This window comes from Papio anubis, chromosome 3, assembly GCF_008728515.1.
Source record: "Papio anubis isolate 15944 chromosome 3, Panubis1.0, whole genome shotgun sequence".
In the NCBI taxonomy this organism is placed as follows: domain Eukaryota; kingdom Metazoa; phylum Chordata; class Mammalia; order Primates; family Cercopithecidae; genus Papio; species Papio anubis.
In genome coordinates this window covers 90,962,403-90,986,077 of record NC_044978.1, presented here as the reverse complement: position 1 = coordinate 90,986,077, position 23,675 = coordinate 90,962,403, and the positions used below count along the sequence as shown (strand labels likewise).

At 34.0% G+C, this 23,675-nt stretch overlaps 1 protein-coding gene across 10 annotated transcripts; it reads right to left on the bottom strand.

Annotated features, from left to right (window-relative positions):
• Positions 1-677: 677 nt before the first annotated feature.
• Positions 678-23,021, bottom strand: GUF1 (GUF1 homolog, GTPase). Of its 10 annotated transcripts, none has more exons than XM_009206765.4 (18): positions 22,642-23,021; positions 20,884-20,995; positions 20,595-20,743; positions 20,239-20,319; positions 19,037-19,114; positions 18,134-18,217; positions 15,407-15,471; positions 14,711-14,914; positions 13,290-13,429; positions 12,031-12,154; positions 11,469-11,601; positions 10,604-10,747; positions 9,656-9,789; positions 6,847-6,948; positions 5,631-5,750; positions 3,959-3,995; positions 2,940-3,044; positions 678-2,843 (listed from the first exon to the last, which is right to left on the bottom strand). In XM_009206765.4, the coding sequence occupies exons 1-17, from the start codon at positions 22,786-22,788 to the stop codon at positions 2,979-2,981; spliced, it is 1,920 nt and encodes a 639-aa protein (XP_009205029.1). In that variant the 5' UTR covers positions 22,789-23,021; the 3' UTR covers positions 678-2,843; positions 2,940-2,978. The 10 variants fall into 10 exon arrangements, 9 of the variants coding, with proteins under 9 accessions (XP_009205029.1, XP_003898686.1, XP_009205035.1 ...); XR_646895.4 differs by having other exon boundaries at positions 2,813-2,843; positions 2,940-2,997; XM_031664413.1 differs by lacking the exon at positions 678-2,843 and adding an exon at positions 3,794-3,834 and having other exon boundaries at positions 2,977-3,057.
• Between the last annotated feature and the right edge of the window lie 654 nt (positions 23,022-23,675).

The following is a 23,675-nucleotide window of genomic DNA, read 5'->3' as shown; positions in this document are numbered from 1 at the left end:
AAACTCTGCTTCTTCCCCAAAATTTTTAAATAGATTGAATGAGGGAAGCATACATAGGTCAGCAGAGTGGTCGTCACATATTAAATTCAATAAATAGTGCTATTTTAATATTGATAACAGTGTTTAGACATATTTTAATGATTGCTAAAATCTTATTAATGTTAGGTCCTCTGAGGAATACACTTATAAAGCACACAACTCCAAGTCACTAAAGTCTTCTGACTGAGAAAGTGGGACGGGGAAAGAAATTAAGCTTATGAAAATGCTTTTTTGTACTATTATAACTAAAACTATTTCCTAAAGAGTCATAGGTTAAAAAAAAAGTCTGACTAAAAAAGGCTAATATTGGTAAATTATTAAATAGCAAGCACACAGTACATACTATGTTCCAAAAACCAATTTGTAACTTATCCCTTGGCAGTGATAGAACACTTTGTTTTACAATTTTTTAGTTTCAAATACTGTCATTTTCAAAATACTGCTGTCATGGTCTTTCAGATTTCATCTGTTTTATCAGAACCTGGAAGGGGGAGGGAAGATACATAAGATGATAATGTATGTATCTAGGACTACATCTCAGGCTACTTCTATAAGTGATTTTAAGTAAATCTCTACTTAATTTATAATTAAGATGATTTCACAATAACTGGGAGCTCAAAATATCTGAGACAGCTCTCGTCACTTTAGAAAGTTTATTTTCCCAGGGTTAAGGATGTGCCCGTGACACAGCCTCTGGAGGTCCTCGCCACATATGCCCAAGGTATTTGGGGCACAGCTTGGTTTTACACATTTTTAGACAGACATGAGACATCACTCAGTATGTGTAAGGTGTACATTGGTCCTGAAAGGAAGGACAACTCGAAGAGGGGCGGGGGCTTCAAGCATAGGCAGGTAAGAAAGAGTTGCATTCTTCTGGGTTTCTGATTAGCCTTTCACTGAATATACAATTTACGTGTGAGAGGAGGGTAGGGGAATACTTACACCTTAATCTGGCTTAGTGAAACACGGGGCACAGGAAGCAACCATTTATGCATTTGTTTCATGTGAGCAGAAGGAAGACTTTGAGTTCTGTCTTTGTCCATAAAGAATTTCCTTGTGAGCAAATTTTATCTTTGTGATTGTCTTCATTTAGGAATAAAATGGGAGGCAGGTTTGCCTCAATCAGTTCCCAGCTTGACTTCCCTCTGGCTTAGTGGTTTTGAGATTTTTTTCTTTCACATAACCTTAGTATAAAATTCATCCTTGACAGTGTTTATCCCTAAAAGGCATTTTCTTCATTCAGTTCATTCAAGCAAGGCAGAAGATAAAAATCAATGGCTAAATAATGTTATCTTGCTATAATATAGTCTGCAGTCTGGTTTGTTCATTGGCTGAATAAACAAGGCAGATGAGAGCTTTGGAGAAATACAGCCATTTAGGTGGCTCTGAAATCTCAAGTTAACTACTCTAAAATCGCTTCAATTATGAAATTTAGACAATAATTATTAAAATGTCATTAAGAGTTCCTGGTAACACCAAACACCTGTCATTTTACACAAATGCGTTTTGAATGTCTGAAAGACAGCTCCTGCCCTTAATTTAGATGTAAACCATTTAGTTTCAAACAACCTGATAAAATCTATAAACATTTTATCATGAACTAGAGCAGCTGTCTAGTTAGTATGTTATTTGAGTTCTGTTTAATAAATGAATTCATATCAGATAAATTAATCCTGCTAACAAATTTGACACTTAAGGTGATTCTGAAAATCCTTTAACTTAAAGTAGATGGAATCTTAAGTATGCGGCCTTTTAGTGTCAGTAAGGAAAAACTGCACGCAACAAAATATAGCAGGTCCTCACTTGTTGAGATTCATGGAAATTGTGACTTTAAATGAAATGACATGGCTGGGCATGGTGACTCATGCCTGTAATCTCAGCACTTTGGGAGGCCACGGCGGGTGGATCACGAGGTCAGGAGTTCGAGACCAGCCTGGCCAACATGGTGAAACTCCATGTCTACTAAAGATACAAAAAATTAGCCAAGCATGGTGGCGCGCACCTGTAATGGAGGCTGAGGCAGGAGAATCTCTTGAACCCGGGAGGTGGAGGTTGCAGTGGGCCGAGACTGTGCCACTGCACTCCAGCCTGGGCGACAGGGCAAGACTCCCGTCTCAAAATAATAATAATAATAATAATGAAATGATTCATAAACCAATTATTTTTCCTCATCAATGTTATAAACCACTTAGAAGGAAATGTCGTCATTCAAGGACCTGCTACGTGACATCTTGCTTAAAGTCAGTTTCTAAGGACCTTACAATGCATTTAAGGACATAACTGCATTAAGGACTTAACAACTGAGTGTCTTTTACCTCTGAATATTTAATGTATTACTTCATTTAATCTTCACAACAACTTACGTAGGTAGTATATAATCTCTATTTTACTCAAGAGGAAACAAAGGTTAATTTGGCAAAGGTCACCTTACTAGTGAGTGGTTGGAACAGGTATCTGAGAACAGGCAACATGGCTTCAAAATCTTAAGCTCTTAACCTACCCACTCATTACTCCCTTTCAACAAAAGGCTAGTAAGTTATTTGAACCTGAATACCCTGAAAGTAACAAGCAAATTTTATAATTTTCATTCTGTTGTCAGCATATTACAAATTGCAGTGAAAAACAGATAGTTTTTAATTTATGAAAAGTCTTTGTTTTCCCACCAATTATTTAGAAGATTGTGTTTTCAGCACTTTTATAAAAGCATCTTTTGGAACTTCAACGTTGCCAATTTTCCTCAGCTTTTTTTTCCCTTCTGCTTGTCTCTTCAAAAGCTTCATTTTTCGGGTAATATCACCACCATACTGAAAAATATTTTTAAAAATTGGAAGTCTGAGTCACTCTAAAGAGAAAATAATCACATGATTACAGAGGCATCAGTACAATCTTAATAAGCATACCAAATTATTTTCCATAAGGCAGACATCTCTCTAATCTTCCTAGCAGATCCTAATTTTACTGTCAAAGAATGATAAAGGCTTTAATTTGGATGGAGGTGAAGATCCCTAAAGAAACCAAGTATTATAATATGCATGTCAAGGAAGAATTATCAATCTCATTACTGATTCTAAGCTTGGAATTTTGACTATAAAGCCACAGTCTAATATAGGAAACTCTTAATCACATAGGAATAAATGTGCCAAAAACTATACTGAGCATTTGGAGAAAGAATTGATCATTCAATTCTCACTATATTTAAGAATAATTTTTCTTAATTTTTGAGATAGAGTTTCCCTCTCACCCAGGCTGGAGTACAGTAGCATGATCTCTGCTCACTGCAACCTCCGCCTCCTGGGCTCAAGCAATTCTCGCGCTGCACCCTCCCGAGTAACTGAGATCACAGGCATGCACCACCAGGCCTGGCTAATTTTTGTATTTTTAGTAGAGATGGGGGTTTTCCATGTTGGCCACGCCTGGTCTCGACCTCCTGGCCTCAAGTAATCTGCCCATCTTGGCCTCCCAAAGTGCTGGGATTACAGGTGTGAGCCACCAAGCCCGCGCAAGAATAATTTTTTTAACAGCTCAATAACAGCACACTGGCAAAGCATATGTCAGGAGAGATTGATTTCAACTGTAAAATAAAGCCATTGTTTTCAAAATCTTTCATTATATGTTAGATCAAGAAAACATGTTACCCAGATCATAGAAATAACTGTTATAAGAATCTTCCTTAGTATTACATATAAGAACAATTTTCATAATTCTTTTGTAAATTTTTATTTTATAAATAAGATGAAAAAATATTTAAGGATATGGGCAAAATGAACCGGTTGCCATGGTCAAGCTGAAATTTACCTATTCAAAAAGAAAACTTGGAAAAATGTATAAAAACCAACAATAGAAATCAGTAAGCTTATGCCCCCTTTGATTTAAAACCCATAAAAGTTATAAAGTAGAATAAATACAACTAGATACATACACATTTTGCCAAAACATTTTTCCTATAGGCTTTCACACTGTAAAAGAGAGAATTTCGTTTAAGTACATAATTCCATACTGTTTAAAAGCACTTTCTTACCAAAAACAATCTCCCCTTTACTAGAAAATTTTAATGACAGTATCATTACCTATGTAAAATTTCCATAAGCATATTAATTAGATACTTCAATTGCTCTTGTATTTATTTTCATGTACTTGGCATAAAAGAACAAATTCAACATGTTTGTCAACACACATTAAGAAAAAAGGTCAAGGCTTGTGGTAGGTTTGATTAGGCCAAATTCAAGCGTGATGTGACCTTGATTACACGAAATATATTACGTTATTTTTTACTCAATCTAAAAATACTGTTACCACTACTACTTCAGAAAAACAAAACATGTTTATTATCTTATTGCCTCTACTGAATGTGGATGGAGTGGCTAGGAAGATTAATATATCTACCCCACCAGTTATAAACTAATCTATTTCTATAATGTTTGAGAAATTTCTAGATCATCTAATTTTGAAAATAGCACCACCTTTATGTATTCCTTTAGAGAGAAAAACCTGTTTTTTTAAGGTATTCTCTCAACACACTTATGTTAGAATGAGCATTTGCTAACTGTCTTAAGTTGCACTTTCCAGGATGTTCCCTGGTTATCATCTCCACTCTGCCTGATCTCAGTATTTACGAAACACAGAATAACTAACTGAAGCAAAATTGTGTTAGGAAATGAAATGTATTTCAAACAGTGGGCCTAAAATTAACCTCAAGTCTATATTAACATGATAGTTGTACTTCCCCATTAGGTTTGAGTAAAGGTAGACTTTAATAACAATTTTCAACTTTTCATAACTGAGGAGATACTTCCTGTTTCCCAGAAGTCTTAGTATCATTAAGGAAAGGAAATGGGAAGTGCTACAAGACACACCCTGCATCTGCTGTTATAAGCTGAGCAGCTTATTCAGTGTTCTTCATTGCTATTTTTGTTTTTTTGTTAAACAGGGTCTATGTTTCCCAGACTAGTCTCAAAGCAATTCTCCTGCCCCAGCCTCCCAAGTAGTTAGGATCACAGACTGAGCCACCACACCCAGCCAGTGTTCTGATTGATGTATTACATTTCCGTGTCCTATAGAAACTAGCCTATCTTCCATGTCTACTATAATTCATGTGAGGTCCCTAATCTAGAATGCAAATCCTAACATGGTATTGGCATTCCTTGGTTTATAACCTCCCTAGCTCTGGGGAAGTAGGGAAGTGATATTAAATACTTTGGGTTTAAAAAAAAAAATTGTAATTTTGTCATTAGGAAGACAAAACCTTTTAGTTTCAGTTTCTATTAATTTATAATCTACCTAAAGGGATAAAACCATAAAGAAATTCCTTACCCGGGAAATTCAGTTATAGACATTCATATGAGTGGAAATTAAAACAGTTCCTCAAACCCATACATATTAATACTAACTGCAAATCACATCACCCAATGGTGTTATATAAGTAATTCAAACTAACAGTCATTACTTAAATCAGAAAAATGGAGAGCACTATCGTACTGTTTCTACAAGTAAGAATAAAGCTTAGGCCAATGTTAAAATGTTCAATATTCTTTCACTTTTTAGGTATATCATTTCTGAAACTGGCTCAAGAACAAAAATCAATTTCAACTCACGTTTCTCTTGCAATGATTTTACTTCCAATAGCAGCTTGAATTGCTATCTCAAATAGTTGCCTAGGAAGAGAATCCTTCAGCCGTTCACATATGGCTTTGCCAATTGAGTGTGCTTTGTCTCTGAGACAGAAAAATACAACTGTTTATATATCCTAAATAAAAATATTTCAAGTATTTCTCTAGGCCAGTTGCATAATCAATGTAAAGGTGATCTCTTAAGGAGGTTCAAATGGAACTTACTTATCATAAATATCTCTTACTCTCTGAATCATGAACAACTTCTCTAAGAAAGCAATGTATGATTACAGGAAATTTAGAAATACAACATTAGAGAATAGAAACCGTTCTTGATTCTCTTTCCTTAGCCACTGAAAACGGTAAACATTTTGGAATGTTTATTTTAAACATATATCTTTCTAGTCATTTTTTTGCATATTTTTGTTATGATCAGTGTTTATGATATATTCTACCCTCTTATTTAATAGACATTTTTGTTACTAAATACTACTCCACAAGTTTTAATGGCTGAAAATAACAATATGGGTGCTTTGTAATTCATTTTAACCAATCTGCTGTTTCTTGAACACGTGGGTTTTTTCCTAATTTTTTTACAAATATAAAAGGGTGCGGTGGCTCACGCCTGTAATTCCAGCACTTTGGGAGGCTGAGGCAGGCAGATCAGAGGTCAAGAGATCAAGGCCATCCTGGCCAATATGGTGAAACCTCATCTCTACTAAAAATACAAAAATTAGCTGGGCATGGTGGCACGCGCTTGTAGTTCCAGCTACTCAGGAGGCTGAGACAGGAGAATCGTTTGAACCCAGGAGGCAGAGATTGCAGTGAGCAGAAATTGCGCCACTGCACTCCAGCCTGGTGACAGAATGAGACTCCCATCTAAAAAAACAAAACAAAACAAAACAAAAAAACTTGTTCCCAATTCTAAATCCATCATCATAAAATTTTCAAAACATTTTTTTTTTTTGCGTGGTAAGGGGAAACATTTCTATTACACTATTCTTTTTGACTATTATAGCTCTGTTCTATTTTTAGCAGTCCAGAGAGAAGTGTGGAAAAAGAAGAGAAAGCAAAGTAAGTAGGGTGAACTCTATTTTAATTACCTTTAAAAGTTTTTTAAATGCAGCTGCTCAAAAATAAGTGAAAAACATATCAAAAGTGAGTATTTTCACATTCCATGATTAGTTTCTATTCAACTTACTTGTGTACAACAGTTACTAGCTCCTCTACAGTATTTCCATTCAGTAGAATATCCATTTTCACAAGTTCTGCAGTCTGGTAGCCTGCATCTTCGTAATCAAAACTAAAAGGAAAAAACTCCAAGTGATAAATATTACACTTCCCAAGAGATTACTTTTTTTACTCTTTACAAAATGTCTTACTTTCTGCCACATTACACTCCCCAAAGAGATCTAACTTTCCATCAAAATATTACACATACAATTTCTTGTGAATGGATCTAAATGTTATCTTTTTATGTTTATTAAATCAAGGGCAAAAACAAGGGGAATATGTTTATAGGGGAAAGGGAAATAAATTGGTGAACCTGACAAAGAAAAGGGTTTATTGAAAACAAATATCATGCCTTCCCATGTTCCCAGCAGCTGGCAGGCTTCAGACAATACTATATATTAATGGATCATTTTCAGATTTATGAGTTGGGTTTCTGTTTAACTTTCTATTACCAATGACAACTCTATGTTTAAATAAATGCTATGACACTCATAAAATGCCATTAATAAATGAGACCTTTGAATTTCCTATTTGGCTCTTCAGTTTGCACCTCCCTTCAGAGGGCTTTTGTGAGGATTAAATGAGTTAATACATGTAAACCACTTAGAGCAATGCCTAGTACATAATACATGTTTAAACAGAGCCAAACAGAGCCTAGTTTAGCATGCAAACAAGCACTTAGTTTCAGCTGTTACTTTTAACAATGTGGTCAAAGCTTGCAATGTTAGTCAAAACAGGTATTTAAATGTTTAACTTATAAAACTGAAGTCTAACAAGAAAATTTCAATTATAGGCTTACAAGTTGTCCCAATCACAGACAAGAACATGTATACTCCTACTGTCTTAATTTTAAAACAACTGGTGCCTGGACTTGCAAAATTATGTTTGGTTTCTAAAGATTTTCAGCAGAAAGGTCATAAAATGACAATAATACACTCTATTAACAGATTCTTTTCAGAAGTATTGTTAAAATATTTTCTTCAGAAAGCATCACTTATTAAACATTTACTGTATGAAAGATACCATGTTAAGTATCCAATGAATACAAAGCAAATAGGAAGAGAAAAAAACAGACGTGGTCCTTAACTTTGAAGTTGTTACAGCTCCAGCTATGTTGTGGTCCAAAATATTAAAAATCTTAAAAATTTCTTAACTCATTTTTTCAAAAGAAATCATTATAAAAATTGTGTTTTCTTTTTCCAAGGAGCCCAATCAATTCCTAACCTCTACTGAAAACACAGGTATTCTAGTGTTCCCTTAGAATGCAGGAAACACATCTGCAATTCCAAAAAGCTACTGGGGTTATGGGTTGAGGGCAAATGCCTGTTTGATTAGACACCACTACAGTTCTTGTATAACACAGGACTCCCTGCTCTGACCTAGTTGCAGTTGATTCTTGCCTCCTGGTATGAAATAAATTTTTCCCTGATCTTAATTCATAGCCTATGATGACTTTCTGTTAAGTGTGGAATTGACTGCATATGTAAAACATCCATCTTGAACATAACAATTACCTTAATGCTGGAAGCTGGAATATTTTATTTTTATGTAGTTCAAAAATGACATTCTCTCATTAAATTCAAAATGTATTTAAGTTTCCAAATGAAAAGGGTTTTTAAGACCACTTATAATTCAGAAAGTAGTACCCAAATGCAAACTAAAATTGACAGACTTCTGTTAAAAATATTTATAAACATTAAACCTAGTAATCTTCCTTTCAACTCTAGTAATTTTAATATGCCTCCCAATTCATTTTACTTTAAATGCCACAGCCACTTACTTGCTCAAGGTCTTGTCTGAAAGAAGACATAAAAGAAAAAAAAAAACAAACAAACTGGGTGACAAAGTAGAAAAAAATTCTCAATACAAAGGAACATGAAGATTCCTTGGTAAGAAGAATTATATATGCTAATTCTCTTCACTGACAAGATGATTGATTAAAGTTAAAATTCCAAGTCATTGTAGCATGTTCGTTAAACACTGAAATTTGTCTCTGCACGTTAACATTAATATTCATGCACTGTGTGGGAGTTCTATAGATGTCAATGTTCATTTTTCCCCTTTTGCTTCCCCATGTTTCATATCTATTTTCTACTATATACTATCCTGTAACATAAGATTTTAGGGCATAGTGAGGGTATCTAGAGTGATATGCCCCAACAACAACAACAAAAAAAAAAAAACAGCCTCTCAGAATGCCATGCCCTGAGTTCCTTATTTGTTATTTAATAGTAACTCTTCTTTCATTTTTATCTGGCTTTTCTCCATGTACTCCTATCAGATACACAATGGTTTTCATGATGTGGACAACCTGGTCCTGGAAAGACTAAGTTATTAAAGTGTTCACTAATGGAGGGGCACACTTAACATTTTTTACAGACTGAATATGCACTTTTATTTTTCAAATGTAAATAGATGCTCTTGAGATTGCATAACATACAAATACATTTTAAAAGTGCCACTGAGGTTACAGTAAATTTTTGAAATTAGGTCTAATTCTTAACAGACAAGGAATACAACTCTTCATGAAAAGGGGAGTAACTTTTTTTGTTAAGAGAAATAAAAGTTAGAAAATAAATCAAAGGAAGTTTTTCTCCTATAAGCAAATCACAAGTAGTCTGTAACACCTATAAGGTTGTTCCAAGTCATTTTAACCTTAGCATATGATTCTCAACTATCTTCAAGAAAGCTGAAATTACTAAAGAATTAGTGTACTCTTGCTCATCAATATTTCAAAAAAGTTGGTCAGGCATCTTAGGTTCTCATTGATTTTTTACCTAGCATATCCAGAAGATAGGGATTTCAAAGAGTCATAAAAATCTACCACAATTTCATTCAAAGGAAAGAGATATTTAAGCATAACTCTATTTTGATCAATAAATATCATATTCTTCTGAACTGCTCTTCGAGCCTAAAAAGGGAAGGAAAAAAATGGGTTTAATGATAACCTACTCAAATACTGAGGAATAATGTATTTCTCTAATGGTCTACTAAAAACTTATAGGCAGTATTTATAATCCAGGGCGAAACATTTTATATTTCAATTACCTTAGGCTTGCTATCAAAGCTTTTAATCTTTATCTAAGAATTTTATCTTTTAAAATAAACACTATTTCATTTAACAGTAAATCAAATGTAACTACATATAAAGTCAAAAATCCTAATTTCTTGTTTTATAAATAATTAGGTCCAGAGAAATTAAAAGTATAAGACCAAGATTACAATCTAGTTTTTAACCTAATTAAAACTCAAGTCACCATTTGACACTTTCCAATATGTATCTGAGTATTTCAAATAAGTATTTTTAAAGAATATAATTACATACCATTTGTGGATTCAATCATTTATTACAATGTGGTGAGAACTAAAGCAAAATGGGAGTACCTTCAAATTTATGGTCCTTGAAGTACTATAATCATCTTTCAAACTACTCAAAAAGGCGAAAAGAAATTATACATTTAGCTAATTATCAAATTTCTTTCCTTTGGGCTAAAATATCAAATCAGTGAATTACACAAATTATCAGAAATATTTTTCTTATTTGAAATCAAAATTTTAAAAGTATATATATCTATATCTATGTATACAGACACAGACATATATATATAAAAGAAAATCTCTTTAAATTCAGTATGCTCAGCAGAAAGAAATCTTTTAAAACAAGTTGGAAATCACTATTTCAGAGGACTAAAACCTAATTTTGTATTAAATTGTATTAGTTATACCTCGCAAAGCATCATTATTTTTCCAGTGTATTCATCTGGTGTGATAATTGTGCCCAAAACAACTGGCTCCAAATATTCTGTTACTTTTGATTTATCAGGGAATTGTGCAGGATTGATAATTGTAATTTCTTTTTCTCTATATTCCTAAAAATTAGAAAAATCAGCAATACTTAAAAAGAAATCTTAATATAATGATCATTTTTCTTGTTTGCTTTATATTTTAAAATCTCTCCCGCTGAAATCATTTAGTATTAATAAGTATTAGTAAACAATATATTCCAATTATTGATATTTACTAAACATATTTCATGGACCATTTAGAAAAAGTATGACAAAAGAATACATTTTAACTTGACATTTAGAAAACATTATAGTTTAATAGTTAATTTTGTTGGAAAATATTTAGATTGCCAAAATTAGTATTTGCTTAAAATGAACAGATTGCCACTTACATGGAATACAATATTGTCTTCATCACTGATTTGAAATTTAAAATTTCTCAGTCACTGGAATGAATGCTTCACTTTTTATGAGAGAAATTACTTATGACCAAAATTACATTTTGCATCTTTGTGCTAGAATCAGAACATTGTTTTCACGACTAATTTTACTTTTTACTATCAGCAATAGACTAGTTTTGATAATGTGGAGATTATATCAGGTTAAGAAAAATACTGCATAAATTAGTTTTCAAAAAAGTTCTTCATCATTAGGCATAGGGTAATTCAATGTTTATTACTACTAATCAATAAATATTTAAAACTTAATCAGCTACTGGTATAGTAAAAAGCTTCTCCTGCATTGTATATACACACATTTATTTTTTCCAAGAGACTAATGCAAAACAGTACTAAATACTAAGTACCTTTATCAATTTTGATGATGAAAGTACAGCTTTATATGGAACAGTAGGGGTTGTTAAAATAACAGAAGCATTATATTCTTGCTCCAGTCGCTGGTTGAAAACTTCCATGTGCAAAAGTCCAAGAAATCCTAGCCTGGGGGAGGAAAAGATAAACCCCAAAATGTTTATGTCCCATGGGCTTCATTTTTTTTTTTTTTTTTTTTAATGAACATATTGTTATTTTAAGGAAGGGATGGAATTGAGTCAAAGAATTTACAATATAATTAAATGCTGGCATAATTTCATTAAATAAGATTAAAATCTTCCACTGGAAATCTATTTTAAATCACAATAAAACTTACCCATAAAATGTCAATCCACAACGTGAAACAGGCAGATAAAAATTGTTTTTGTCCACTTTACACTAATATAAACTTATTTTCAGTAAATGTTCCAGAACAATGCACCATTTTATACCTCCCGTACTTGATACTTTAAAAAAACCTCCCTTTCTTATAAAAATATTTTTAAAATATACCATTTATACCTTTCTTTCCTATAAAAAAAAGTGAATGAATCTTACCTCCAGCCAGCACCCAGAGCAAGGCTACTATCCCGATGAACTGTCACACTGGAATCATTTAAAGTTAGTTTTTCTATAGCACTCTTCAGGTTGTTATATTCAGATTGGTCTATAGGATACATTCCTGGGGATACAATGATTTCTAATTATCACATGATAAGCTGCCTCCAGACCAATCAAACCACATGTGTAGTGCTGCCAAGTTCCAAATTAGTCATTTACCTTTTAAATTACTTTCTTGTATTTTATGGACCAAAATACTAGTTTGCTAAAAATTTATGATAATTTGGTTTCAAAGTATCTTACAAGTCATTAAAGAATATACACCTAGATTGGCACTCCAAATAATGTTTTCAATGTTTTTGAAAAACTACAGGGAAAAGAAAAAAAAAAACATGGGAATTAGGCCTATTAAGGAAACACATTGTAATTGCAAAAACAAAAGCACAAGACATCCCACAACCCAAATGAAACTTTATTATTAGATAAAAATAGGAGTAGAAATGAAAACTATACTGCACTCTCAATTTTCTAAGGCAGATTATCTACTTAAAACCATAGTTAAATTTTGCTTTTTGGTATTTACTTACAAAAACTATGGGAATCACTACTGATTCTCTTTCATCTGACAACTCTGAAGTCCTCTAAAATCCAGATGACTGACTTTGCCTAAAGGTAGGGGTAAACAAAGTTCCTAATTCCCAGTGAGAGAGACTGTAGGGCGAAAATCAAGGGTTAGATACTCGGCACAGAGTAACCTGATGACCTTCAATCAGGTCTTCCTTTCTCCAAAATAAAGGAAGTAACAGATTCTGAAATGATATATACTTGAGGCAACACCATTCTCTGTCATGTCTACATGAGTACAATACAATATTAAAGAAACTCTATCGAAGATGAAGATACTCAGTGTCTAATGATAATCAGTAATAAGAACATCCTAATTAAAAAATGTTTCAAATATAATAATGAACTCCCTAGAAAAGTAAGAAAAATTTATATTACTGTATTCTATACATCACAACTTCTTCCTTAAGAGCTTATTTCTTAACACATCCTAAATGATCTCCCACATATAATTTCATCATACATATGAAATTATAAACTGATAAACAGCACAAAGAATTAAGTGAAACAATAGGCTAGAATTCGTGGTTATTTAACATAATCAGAATGTGTATTTTTTCCTTAACCACTGAGACAAACTTTTAGTTTAAAAATATCATGGCCTTCAACCTTTGAATTTGTGAGCTCCTCACCTGCAAATACCATTGGTTTCGCTGATTTAAACCCAGGCAAGGGCTCCACTGGTTGCTTATGTAAATATAATGTATCTCCTATTTGCGCTTCAGTGACATTTTTCATCCCAGCAATCAGATAGCCCACCTGTCCTGCATATCTAAATAAAATTATTATATGCAAATATTTACTGCTTTAATGTTTCAAGCACATAACTCACAATTAGTTCTACCTTCCCAGGAAACTATCATACACTTTCCAAACTTTCCATACACTTTGAAAATAAGTGCTCCATATCAATTATCAAACTCTGAAGCTTGCCAGCAAATGAACACACCAAGTCTTACAATCCATTAGACCTCTCTACTTATAAACCTATCACCTTTTTCATGATTCTGCCAACCTTTGCAATTTAAACAGCAGTTTCTAAAGTATATTGTAAATACAGTGAAACTAGTAAGTACAAAAGCATTACAATAAGTACACTACTTGTGATGTCTTTTATTAATGAATTGTGTTGCAAATGCTTTAACAATGGAAAAAAAGGTAACTTTTTATCCAAGAAAAATGTGAACTCTGAACAAACTGGACATCTGATGTTCCTCCTTTAGCAAAAGAACGAATTCTGAGTTCAGCTGTAGTTTAAAAAAAAAAAATCCCTACAAAGGTAAAATAATTTACACTTACAATGAGCTTTAAGAACCTTAAATGAAGATGTGATAATGTTCAGTATATATGGCAGAATATAAATAGATGTTAAAATATTTCAGTAAAATAAAAATAGACTTTGACTCAATATAGTGCTGTTTTTAGACATACAACACTCAACACTCAAATGTGATCTGATAGTCATCTGGTTCCATAATTTCTACAAATGAGGAAACAGGACCTCACAAAGCTCAAATTATGTATCCAAGGTCATGTCTCATCAGTACCTGATATGGAGTAGGCACTCAATAAATAGTTCTTTTACAAGTCAATTCAGATGTGTTTTTCTAATGCACACTACCCTTGCTAATCCCACTCCCCAAGAATTTTAATCAAGGTTTTACCATGAATTCCACACTAAAGATTTATTAAGGTTTCTGTTATACCACCTTTACAATGGAAAATCTAGTTACGAAGAACTGTCAAAAATGATACCCAATATGGGTGGAGGGAACTCTTTCATTGTCTCATCAAATGTATCAATATAGGATCCAATCTACCCTTGATCGTAAACCTAGTTATAATTAGTCATTTAGAATAAAAAAAGTATCAACTGACATTTCTATTGTCCTTCACCCAAGATTCCTTCTGACAGAGCATTTACTGTATAGTTGCATTAAATAGTTTTTTTTAAGTTATCAAATGAGGATCATTCTAAGACTACCAAGTTGAGAAAAATGCAGAAACAGAACCACATACAAATGCATTTTAATTACTAATGCAGATTACTTACAATTTATGAGTTGGTTGCTCATTAGGATTCAAAACTCCTACTTCATTAACTTCGTATGTCTTTTGAGTATGTGCAGATACAATTTTATCTCCTTTGGAAACCACTCCGTCAAATAATGCTACATTGGCTATCACACCTCTATACTGGTCAAAGGTGGAGTCAAATACCAAAGCTCTCAGGGGATTTTTGCGATGCACTTTAGGGCTAGTAAATATAAGTAAAAAGTAAATACATATATACTAAATTAAAATCTTAATAAAATTCCTGTTTTCAACTTAGATATTGTACTTAATTTGAGTTCTTGAGAAAGTTTGATACACAACAGCCTAAATAAAAAGACCTTTTTATAAAATATATTAGATTTAATAACCTCCAGTTTTAACAAATTATTTATAAATATATTTGTTCAGCTTAAAGCAAAGGAAAATAATTGCCAATGTACTGAGGTATATTTTATAATGATTGTCATGAAAAGACCTCCATCAATCATCTTTGCTTTTTCTTTACTTTACTGTACTTGCCTTCTATATTTTACTAAAAGCAAATAAATTTATTCTCACTCCCTGCAAGAATATTTGCCACATCTGTTAAGCTAAAATAACAGTTCAAGCTGATAAAATCTTTGAACTATTAAGCATAGACAGTTTTTGAACTATTAAATAGAGACAACTAGTACAAAAATCACCAAATACTCACGGGGGAATTCTTTCAATAACTGCCTGAAGAACACTCTCAACATTTGTTCCAAGTTTAGCAGAAATCTAAAAAGATACATGTGAAAAATATAAGCATTTAAAGTTGACTATACTTTTCTATCTTGATGACCTGTGACTTACGATCAGAAGGAAGAAATAATTCCAACAGTTATCAATTTGAGAAATACAGCAAAAGGAAAAGAACAAAGCAAACAGTATATTGACAAATACCTCTTTTTCTATTATAATTGGGTAGTTCTACAGTTCTAGAATTGAATTACAAGAGAGTCCTGATTATGGCACTGAAAGAGGAATAGACTAAGAGTTCAAAATCTGGGTAACAATCATATCTCTGCATTGAATGCGTGTATTTCACCAGTATCTATCTCCTTGAGTATAAATTCTGTCGTCTAAAAAATGAAGTGATTATTCACACTCTGCCTAAATGTCAAGGTTGTTGTGTGAATAAACAATGTATGTGGATGGCATAAAACCATAAGGCATCTGACTACTAACTTTACTGTTCTCACACCAGAAAAGCAAGCCAACACTCAAACCACATGGTATGACTAACCTTTTTCACCAGTAATAAATGGACTCTCTCTGAAATCCTGATTTCAAACTTCTTACCCTTCCCATTCACTCTAGACCAGGAATTTTCAGTTTCAGCCCTACTGACATTTTGTGCCAGATAATTCTTTGTTTTGGGAGGCCGTCCTGTGCATTATAGGATGTTCAGCAGCAACCAGGGCACCTCATTTACCCACAAGATGCTGGTAGCATCCTTCCCAAGATGTGAAAACCAAAACTATCTCCAAATATTTGCTCAGGGGCAAAACCACCCAACACTGACAACTACTGCTCTAGACTGTAGCACTTTCTTTACAACAGTCCTTAAGTTGTAACTACTGAATATACTACTTGATGCTGTCCATCAGCTCCACCCTCCACTCCATTTCTATTCTTTCCCAGATGGGACTCCAAGATCCATCATTTACAATCGCTCTGGTTCATCCACTTTCTATTCTCTCCTTATTAGAGGCAGCTGGCAAAACCTCAACCTTGACTGCATCCAATTATGTTTTTTCTATGCCCATACACAGAGCAGCTTAACATTACCAGAAAAAAGAAATCAAATGAACGGTATGGTTCATTTCTTGTATCTGACAACAAGCTATCTTGCCTCTGGGCAGCCGTGCTTCTTATATACTTAACTCCAAATCAAGAAACATCATTTAATGCAATGCAGATTTTAAAATTAAGGTTATTAATTTTAAAGTATGAAAATGGAGGTTTGTAGACAGTGCTCAGTTTAGCAATGAACTGTTATGTTTTATGGGTTATGTTGTTTCCTCCTGGATCATAATCTCCTTTTCATATGGATAGTTAATACTTAAGATATAATAATTTCACATCTGGGCTACTATTCATAGCTGGATTCCCTCTATCTCTTCTTACACCTCTTTGATCCATTCTCTGTAAGGCTACCTGAATTTATTTGTTTCTCTTGCTTTAAAATCCTTCCATTGCCTCAGAATAATTTTCAAGCTCTTTAGCACAAGAGTCCCAGCACAACTTGATTCCTGCATATCCCTACAAAGCCTTCTCATCCAATCTACCTTTCTGATCAGTAAACATGCCAAATCTTTTCTAATTTAAGTCCTTTACACACGCTCTTTTCTATTCTTGGAATGCTTTTCAGAAAATTATTCATTCCTCCATGTTTCAGTTTATCAGAGACGCTTTTGCTAAGCTATTCTATGTCATAACATTTCTCTAAGAAAAAAGACTTTTCACTGTTCATTATGGTATTTCACCTAGAATAATAACAATTTGCCAAATGAATTTCCTCGACAAACTTTATCCTAGTCAATAATTCCTATGGTTACTTCTTTGTTTACTTATTTATTGACTGTTTGCAGAAAGTCTGTCTGTCTTTACTTATTTATTGATTGTCTTGTCTGTCTTGTTCACTGCCATACTCTTAGCTGGCATATACCAAATAAGAATCTGAATGAATTTTATTAAGATTAAAATCAGAATAGTTAATTGCATTTTAATATAACACAATCCAAAATATAAAACCATGTATAACTTGCTCTTTTGAAAATTAAATGAGATTGAAAGAAAAACATTACAGTGCTACGCTGACATACTTTACACTACCATGTAGCGTAGCAGTTTGGCAGTGGCTATTTAACAAGCAAATCATCATTTGAAAGGTAAACAAAAATTCAAATTTATAATGGTGGCAACTTTGATATAAATAAAATCCACTGTTTCCTAGCACTACTATAGCTTTTTATAAAATAGGTTTTTGTCAGTTCCAAGAATGATACATACAAATGCCTTGAAATTAGTTTGAACCTGCTCTTCAAAGACAGTATTTCCACTGGGCAAAATGACACACAAGAAATACCGCAGGGAGTTTCAGAAGGCCTGTGTTTTAGTCCTGGCACATTGGCTAACTAAACCCATGATCTTAGGAAAGTGATTAAAACCTTTGCGCCTCAGTTCCTTTAACTACAGCATCACAATAATTTCTGTATGTCCCAACAATATAAAAGGGACTTTTGGTAAGGATAAAAGGAAATTAATAGTAAAAGAAATTTGCAAAACTATTAAAAAAAAGCATATAATGTCAGGTTATCAAATACCATGAAATTTCACTTAGTCCAATTTCCTGTGACTTTTTTCAAAGTATAATCTTTTTAGGAAAGTATTTTACCTTAATACATTCATCACTTGGAATATCAAACACTTTCTCAATTTGGTTTTCAACCCTTTCAGGATCAGCATTCTTCAGATCTATCTTTAAAAAAAAAATCCATTATGTGTTAGTATAATAAGGATAAGATGTATTATGTATTAACAGTATTCAGAGGTAGTTAAAAGCTTACCCACTTCAGCCTAACTGACCCCTCTATGATATTTTTTCAAAAGCAGTAAAATAATCTATATATTAGCAGTACAATTTAATAACCATGATTGAAAAAGAGAAGTTAGGTAGCAGAGCATGCAAAAAAACTTTAAGCAGTTAGCTACCCAGGGCAGCAGAAGAGATCAGTAGTAATTTATCAATTAAGCAGCATGTGAACTGATTTGAAAAGTTAAATATAACATTAAGTCTGACAACAAGCTGTCCTACCTATGGCCTTCTTTTAAACTTAACTCCATTACCAATAAATATAATTTAAAGCAATGCAGATTTTAAAATTAAGATTCTAAATTAATTTTAAAATATGAAATGGAAGTTTATAGACAGAGCTCAGTTTAGCACTAAATTGTCATGCTTCATGTGCTGTATTGTTTCTTCCTAGATTATAAACTTCTCTTCTTTTCCTATGTATGGTTTAATCGGACAAACATGTTTCATCTGCTCTGCATTCCTTCCCTACAGAAATGGCCCTCAGTTACTGTAAGATAATTCAGGGGAACTATCTTCTCAACTCTGTGCAAGGGTGAGTTTAAGTTGCACTTCTGTTACATACAATTCAAAGAGATAAATCCCACCAATATATTTAATAAATAGCAGGAGATCCCTCATATAATAAATAGTACAACTGACATTTAAACACTAATTGTATTTTTAGAAAGTGAAATAACAACACTGTTGTCTCATTGTAATTACCTTATTTATAACTGGAATTACCGATAGCTGTGCTTCAAAAGCAAGAAAGAAGTTTGCTACAGTTTGGGCTTGAATACCCTGAAAATATCAAGACACAAGACACTGAGATGACCATTCTATTATCTATCACAAAACTTGTAATTTAAGACCATTCCACACATCTTCTTCAAGAGACTTTGCATCATGCTAATAATAAAATTAAACAAAATGCCACGTAGCTACCCTTCATACTTTTCTCTCCAACTTGTCTTTGGGATCAAAATGAAAATCGCTGATGGTAAAGCAATAACCACACGAAGTAGAGTGAGCCAACAGTCTACTAAGTTTGAGATAAGAAGCCTTTAAGGAAAGGTACAGGGCAAATCAACTATGATAGCTATTCTTCCATGCATCTGAATCATTCTCTGTAATAATTCCTTTCAGTTCAGAAAGCATTTATTGGAGGGCTTTTTCTGTGCCAGGAAATACATCAGGCATTGGAGAAACAAAAGATGTAACATGGACTCTCAAGGACCTCAAAGCTTAGTAAAGAACACAGTCATCAAGGCAGTTTATAAAGCCCAGTACTGCCTATATAAGGTCAAGATTGACTTTCCTTGATGGGATCAGGAAAGGCTTAACACAACACCACCACCACCACTAAAAAAAGTTGGGTTTTGAATGAAGAGTTTGTGAGAAACATGTATCAAAAGCTTACTTTAGTATATTCACAGCTCTTATATGGTCATCTGCTGAATGTCTTTATGGTTTACACCACAAAAGAGCTTAGTAATGCTATTGATTTTTTAAAAACCTAATACTTCCCAAATTATTGCCTTAAAATCACCTAAAATGATCTGAAACTAATGATTTATTCTTAAGATCTGCGAAAAAATGGATATAGAAACCTCAGATTAAGAAATGCGAAAGTTGGTGGGGTTTTTTTGTAAGATGCATTGATAACATGATGTCACACTTCAAAAAAAAATACAACAATCTTTTGAACAATTCCAATTTAAAAACTAGTCAATTCCAGAGAATGCTTTAGTGTAATAATATTTCAAGTTAATAGGATGAAACCATATGATTTTCAATAAGTAATAAATCTATTTTTCAAACACTAAAATTCTATTTCCAAAACACATTTTAAAGAAAAACTCTTGAAACAACCAAATAGTCATGTCATATCACATGTCACATCATGCAAAATGAAAAATGCCTACCTCATTTGCATCAACCACAAGTAAAACACCCTGGCAAGCAGAAAGTGACCTGGATACTTCATAACTAAAATCAACATGGCCCTGAGAAACAAAAATATTGATACCTGTAAATCTGAGGTAGTTTTTTAGGAAAGGGCATTATGTCAAATTTATTGACTTGATAAAAGTTGTTAAATACTCGTTTCTTTTTTGTACCCTACACTTTTGAAACAACTGACACTAACACAAGAACACTGAGAAAACAAAAAGCAAAGGCAGATGTTTAATATTCAGTTCAAAAATTAAACAAGGATCTGTCTGCACTACTGACACAATGTTGACTTTAATAATACACGCAAAATTAATATTAAACTTACCGGTGTATCAATGAGATTTAAAAGGTACTGCTTTCCTTCACAATTGTGAAAAAGAGATGCTGTCTGTGCTTTAACAGTGATTCCTCTTTCTCGTTCCACTTGCAATTTATCAAGAACCTGCTTATTATTCTTTGTTTTATCAATTGTCCCTATAAACAGAAACACTTACTGATATTTCTCTGGGCTTTTAAAAAAAAGAGAATATTACGTATAAAATTAAAATTTAAGAGTAAAAGTAATTCTCAATAACTCGCAGCCATCAGTTAAGTATGTAATATAAATGAAATACCTGTAAGTTCTAGGAGCCTGTCAGCTAAAGTACTTTTGCCATGATCCACATGTGCAACAATACTGAAATTTCTAATATTTTCAACAGGAAACCTAGACATGTCAAGTTTTTCCTAGAAAGGGGAAATACCACATTTAAGAGTATAAATTTTGCATACTATCAAACAAGTATAACAATTCAAAGAATATTCTTTTAATCGTTGAACAATATCATTTCTAGCATTTATATTGTTTATATTATTCTTCTAAGAATAAAGACATATATGGTTAAGTTCATATTACAAGGAACATCAGTTTAATAGTCAAAAGTAACTATACAGCTAAATAATAATCCCTTAACATTTCTACACCATTTTTAGGGCCAACCAGGAACTGAATTTATAATTGTGAATGACCTTAAGATACCTAGAACTTCTAAAGACCTGAGAATACCTTGTCCAGTAACTTTTGAGGCAACGGAACTACAGAAAAGCTGAAAGAAATCTTCTGCTCCTATCACACATTTAACCAGGAATCAGATTTATTTAAAAATCTGTGTTTCTAACTGAGCCTCAAAATTTTATTTTAGATACAATTTTGCTACTTTACAGCTTCTCTGGTGAGAAAGAAAAACAGATGACATCCAACAAAAGACTTTCACTTAAAACTTAAAAATATTTTTAAATGGAACTCCTGGTTTTAAGTGTACACATCTTTAACGTTTTTACTAAAACACATCACAAACTGCTAGAAATTGTTATCAAGCAAAATATACCAGTTTTTTGTACTCTAAACATTTCTTTCCAATCAACTCTATATTTCACAATCAAAACCATAAAATTAAAATGAAATATAAAATTCACAAGAGCTTTAAGTTTTTTTTATAACAGCCTCATATAAGACAGATAATAAAAGCACAGTTATAGCTGAAAGTCTGCCCCCCCCCAAAAAAAGACCAATTCTGATGTTTGCCCTGTAGATTTTCTTTCCCTTTAGTTCAAAAGGTAGAGAATTGCACCATCTTTAAAACCGTGAATTGCAATATAAATCCATTTCTGAAACCACAGGCATATTAGGGCCAAAGTTGATTAATTATAAGGTTTTGTCTTTCTGCCTACTTACAGCTTGCCTTCAGTCACCTCACTTTTCTGCCTAAACTGTATCCATTCACAATTATCAGAGTTGTTGAACCTCCCACCCTCTCCCACCAGAGTCAAAAGTACACAGGTTTGCTCTGGCTGAGGTAGAAGGAAATAATAAAACTACAAAGACAGAGCACTTCCTGCATTCTAGGTATTAGTCTAAAAAAGTCCACTCCTCAAATCACACAAATCTCACCAATTAGCCACTGGATGTTTGATTTGTTCTGCATTCAACAAATGAAGCAGGAGAGTGACAAAGAAGTAACTTGCCCAGGCCACATAGCTAGTTAATTTACAGGAAAATGGACGTTATATTAACATTTACTAGCAACTTTCTCAGCAGACTTTTTAGGAGAATTAAATAGATGAATACCCGCAAAGCACTTCGACCAGTGGCTCGCGTAAACAAATCAACATTTGACACTGCAAATGAGAAATCCTACGAAGTTAGTGACTTGCCCAAGGTCACACTAGTGAACGGTGGAGGGTCGGGAACCTGAGCCGTGCTCACACTGTGCTCTGCCTCCCTGTAAGCAGGATTCAGAGCTAGTCCCAGAAAGTCCTACACATTTCCAAGATCGCACAGGGTACTCCAATGTTTTAAAACATGGCTATATCAGATTCCAGGGGGCAGTCACCTTGAATTCTGCGGAGCTGTAGACCCTGCAGGTAGGCCAGGACTCTGGAGCAGCCCCAAAGGTCGGCGCGGGCCCAAGCGCGGCCCCAGTGGCCCACCGCGCGAGAGTGCGTGCGCACCCCCAGCCCCGACCCACGAGGGTCCACATGACCCGGGCGACGGAGGCGTCAGGAGAGGGTACCGACAAGCAACAGCAACATAGCCCGTTTGTTTTCAAAGGTACCCCGGGTAGGGTCCGGTGGACAGGACTCAAACAGACCCTGTGAAGCGAAGACAATAAACCCCGGGTAGCTCTGCTCAAGTACCAGCTCCAGAAGCACCCCGAAGGCGCGCCGCACCGCGGCGCAGCTTGCTGACGCCTGCACGGCGCACGACGTCGTGACATCAGCGCGTCTTGGCGCCGGGCAGTGGAGTGGTCACGTGAGTGGGGGCTTTCAATTAACCCTAAAACGCAGTGTGCAGGCAGAGTATATATTAGCTTATATTGTCTGTTGAGTGCTGTGCCAATTCCTTTGCATTGTCTGTTTCTCACTACTGCCCTGTGTTGTGTGTTGTACTGTCAGTTCCCCCATACTACGTCAGGAAATCCGGACCGAGTGACTTGCCCAGGAGGTCGCAGTTGGGGAGCTGTCAGCCTGGAGTGCCGCCCAGGCAGTCTGATTCCCCAACCAGGAGCGGAGGTCTTAGTCCAGGGATAAACGATGCTATTATTAGCACAACGTTGAGACTTAGCCTTCTACCTAGTGTCTAAATAATAATGGCACTTTTAAAATCTGAGGTCGAAATATATTCCCCATGTTGTCAGTGACTGAGCTAATCTTGAAGTGCATCTGAAAGGAAACGGGCCATAACATTGATTGTAATAGTGAAAGAAAAACTTTATCTGAATGACACAGTGTCCTTGATACCACGTCTATAGCTCACCTAAATCTATCTTGGTGCCTCCACAGGTATTTGTCCCACACTTTAGAAAACCGCAGTATCTTATAAGGCTGATATTATAATATTTCCCAACCTACAAACGGAAAAACATAT